Source organism: Rhagoletis pomonella, unplaced genomic scaffold, assembly GCF_013731165.1.
Source record: "Rhagoletis pomonella isolate Grant_MI unplaced genomic scaffold, Rhpom_1.0 Rhpom_scaffold_00002, whole genome shotgun sequence".
NCBI classification, from domain to species: domain Eukaryota; kingdom Metazoa; phylum Arthropoda; class Insecta; order Diptera; family Tephritidae; genus Rhagoletis; species Rhagoletis pomonella.
This window is the reverse complement of record NW_023458556.1, coordinates 72,399,900-72,403,780: the sequence shown is the minus strand read 5'-3', so window position 1 is coordinate 72,403,780 and position 3,881 is coordinate 72,399,900. Positions and strand designations below refer to the sequence as shown.

General features: G+C 45.3%; 1 protein-coding gene and 1 long non-coding RNA gene across 2 annotated transcripts in view; both read left to right on the top strand.

Annotated features, from left to right (window-relative positions):
- The first annotated feature begins 715 nt into the window (after nt 1-715).
- Nucleotides 716-1,153, top strand: LOC118734717. The gene is made up of 2 exons (XR_004992414.1): nt 716-1,009; nt 1,069-1,153. It is a non-coding gene; the product is annotated as an uncharacterized LOC118734717 (long non-coding RNA).
- Nucleotides 1,154-1,308: 155 nt separating this feature from the next.
- The window catches only part of LOC118754699, a 14,432-nt gene continuing 11,859 nt past the window's right edge, over nt 1,309-3,881 (top strand). The window contains exon 1 of the mRNA XM_036489590.1: nt 1,309-3,797. Within this exon, the coding sequence (XP_036345483.1) occupies nt 1,309-3,797 (2,489 nt within the window). The remainder of the gene's footprint in view (nt 3,798-3,881) is intronic.

Genomic DNA, 3,881 nt, shown 5'->3' with positions numbered 1-3,881 from the left:
TAAAATGAAAAATGTATGAAAACGTCATTTTATAAAGCTCTTTAAACCTACTTTATTTTTTATGAATAAGGCCATTACACTTGCGGCAAAAAAAGTATTGGCACAGCAAATTTTTCACAATATATGCAACATTTTTTTTCTAATATTTTTCCGCCAATATGGTTCATTCTATTTATAACAAAGAACATAAAAAAATTCCTAAACTTTGTGCAAAACTAACGAAAATTCTTCAAATTCTCAACTTTTTAATCAGATTTTTCTCAAAAATCAATACGATTTTGAACTAACTTTGAACTTGCGTTTTTTACTAGAATTTAATGGGTTGCAAAACTGCGTACTCAAAAAAATTGGTAAGGAGCAAATTTTCGTTAATTATTCCATGCACACCCTCAGGTATGACGATGTATTATTATCTGATTACAACGCCGCAAAACTCTCAGCATCACATTCCCTGTCTTCTATTGCGCCATTATACGCTACTGAATAACTTTTACCATGAAAACCTTTTGGAATTCCGCTGAATTGGTGAGCTAACATGGCGCTACGTGAATTATACTGGCATTACTATGTGTTGCGGCCCGTTTGGCTTTTAGCATGTTCGATGTATCTATTTCATGTTTAAGTGTTGTCAAAGTACCCCCTACATACGGTATGATCTGCGTATTTACGTTCTCTTTGGCCACATCTTCGTATGTACTTACATTTGTGAGTACGCAAATGTCCTAACTCTTATTTATGCACTTCAAACCGTTTTGCAGTATTTATCATTGTTTTCGTTTCTCCGTTAAACGGAATATATTCTATGTTGCGCATATACATATGTACATCTGTTTAGTGAAAATGTAAATGCTTGTTGCCTTTGTTCGCTAACCGCAATGTGCCAACCGCTATTTCTCCTTTGTATATACATATGTATGTACATAGTTTGCCAAATTTGGTACATTCGCTAAAAATTTAAGAACATTAGTTCAGTCGTCGATCAAAGGAGAAAAGCGAAGGACACACTGCGGTAAGTATTGCCTATTTTTGTTCATTTGCATATGCTGAAAATAACTTCCTAACCTTTAGAAATAAACCGAATCTGAACTGAAGTCGAATTAAGCGTTTTATTTTGGATTCGCGTTGAATTCGCTCGCGGAATCGACGACATCTTTATTTCGCAGTCCAAATCTGCCATATATTTGGAACTGCAAATTTTATTTGCAAGTTATTTGCCATTGCCAATTCGCTGCTTAGTTGCAGCAATATTACATCGCTGAAGGTTACATGGGCAAGTCACCTCGTCGAAGCCCTCGATTAAATAACGAAATGGAAGGTAAAGATTCAGGTTCGAATCCGGCCACGTCGAAAAGTGCCGGAACGAAAATCACCGCCACAAGCACAGCCAGTGCCACGCAATCCGCCACCACCGCAGCCAGCGCCTCAAAAGCCGCCTCCACTACCGCCGGAGCAATTAGCCGTAACTCGCCAACGCCTGCGCCACCAACATCCTCTGCTCGTCAAGAGGTCATGATGCAGGCTATGCAAAAGCGTATCACCATGTTAGAAAATACCCTGAAAGCAACTGAAGCAAAGCTGAGGGATCACGAATCCCAAACTGAGGCGGATAATGCCCACACGGCCGGGACTTCAAATCCCCAATTTCCCACAACGCATTGTCAAGTTGCGCCGTCGACGGAACTACAATTACCGACGGTGTCTATCGGCAATCCGCTTCCAGTAACGTCATTTGCAGATAGCCGCCAATCGCCGTTGCATTTCGTAGCATCGGCGCCTGCTCAAAACGTTCAGTACGTCACATCTAATGGCATGCCATTGCCACACAATATATATGCGTATTCAGCCACACCTAACAGTGATGCCATTTCTGCGAACTGCAATGCGTCCGCTCACGCCAACGTGGGTCCTGTAGCAACACAGTCGTCTTACCTGCCTAGGCAAATGCAGGCCTTGCCGGATTTCTGTGGGAAAGCAGAAGACTGGCCGATATTCTACACTGCGTTCACAGAATCCACTGCAGTCTACGCATACAGCGATTTTGAAAATAATCAGCGGCTTCATAGGTGCCTGAAGGGCGAAGCTCGGGAGACTGTGAAGTCCCTGCTTATACATCCCAGCAACGTCAATAATGTCATTGAGCAGCTGAAATTCAGGTTTGGCCGTCCTGAACAGCTGATTCGTTCTCAGTTAGCGCAAGTAAGGGAGATTGCGCCCATATCGGAAAGTGGAATGGCGAAACTAGTGCCATTTGCTACTAAGGTGAACAACATGTTCATCTTTCTACAATCAGCCATCGGAGGAGAACAACATCTCGGCAACCCCACGTTGCTCGATGAAGTCGTTATGAAGCTACCGATGAGCAAACGAGTTGAGTGGGCAACTTACGCAGCATCCACACAGCCGTATGCTACGATTAGACAGTTTAGCGAGTGGCTCACAAAACTCGCGAATGTCATCTCTGCAGTGTATGATGTCGAGTCAGTGCGAGACCCCAGACGCCGTGTCGTACTGCACACGGCCGAGCTGCACCGTCATGTGAGATGCCCAATATGCCAGGGTCCACACAAGCCAGCCGAGTGCAGAACGTTCATCGATCTCACTGTGTCGAACAGGTGGACCGAAGTAAAGAAACGCCGCCTGTGTTTCTCATGCCTTAACGCCGGACTTGGAACTCGTAATTGCCAGCGGCAAAAGCCTTGTGCCACAGAAGGGTGCAAAAGAATGCACCATAAATTACTTCACGAAAGCGGATGTAGGGTCAACAATGTGGCCGCACAGATTCACCATCGTAATATGAGCATGCCAGTAGCCGAACGCTCGCATACTCAAGGTTCATCGTATTTACAACAACCAAGTAATGCCGATGCCGCAGTTCTCAGTTGCAGTCGCGGTTCCGCTGACAGCAAGCTATTATTTAGAATTTTGCCAGTCGTGTTGTACAACAAACATAAGCGCGTTGAAACATACGCCCTAATGGACGAAGGTTCGTCGATCACAATGATCGACAATACTCTTTTGCAGGAATTGGGTGTGCATGGCAGTGAACAGCGACTGAATCTGCAATGGTTCGGAGGGCGCGCGGCGCAGGAACCAGCCGTGGTAGTAGACTTGTTGGTCAGCGGCGCTGGCATGCAGAAGCGATATAAATTGCGAAGAGTTTATGGAGTATCGAATTTGCAGCTTCCATCGCAAAGCCTAAGTAAAGCGGAGTTGAGCTGTGATGACACTCACGTAAGTAAGTTACCAATACAAACGTACTCACAGGTCCGCCCTAAGTTGTTGATCGGGCTGGATCATTGCCATCTTGGTCTATCTTCGTCCACTTTGAAAATGAATATGAATGGCCCGTTTGCAGCGAGCACTGAGTTAGGTTGGGTGGTGTATGGCCCAACTACAAACAAACAACGGTCGTTGCCGACATGCTTGCATGTGAACAGTCAGAGTGATCAGTCATTGCATAGCTTAATGGCCGATTACTTTGACACCGAAAGCTTTGGGATAAGGCCATCACCCCCCATCGAAAGTGAGGCTGATGCTCGTGCGAAGAGAATTCTCGAGAAGACTTCATTCCGCGTCAATGGGAGATTTCAGACGGGTCTTTTGTGGAAGCATGACAAGGTTGAGCTTCCTGATAGCTATCCCATGGCGCTGCGGAGGCTTAGAGGTATCGAAAAGAAAATGAGTCGCGATGGTGTGTTGGCTGATGAATATAAACGCATCATAGAGTCCTACATAGCTAAGGGTTATGCGCGTAAGCTGTCACCAGCAGATGCTGCCTTGTCGTCGTCGACAACCTGGTACTTGCCACACTTCGCCGTTGCCAACCCTAATAAGCCGGGCAAGTTGCGATTGGTTTTTGACGCAGCTGCTGAGGTGGGGGG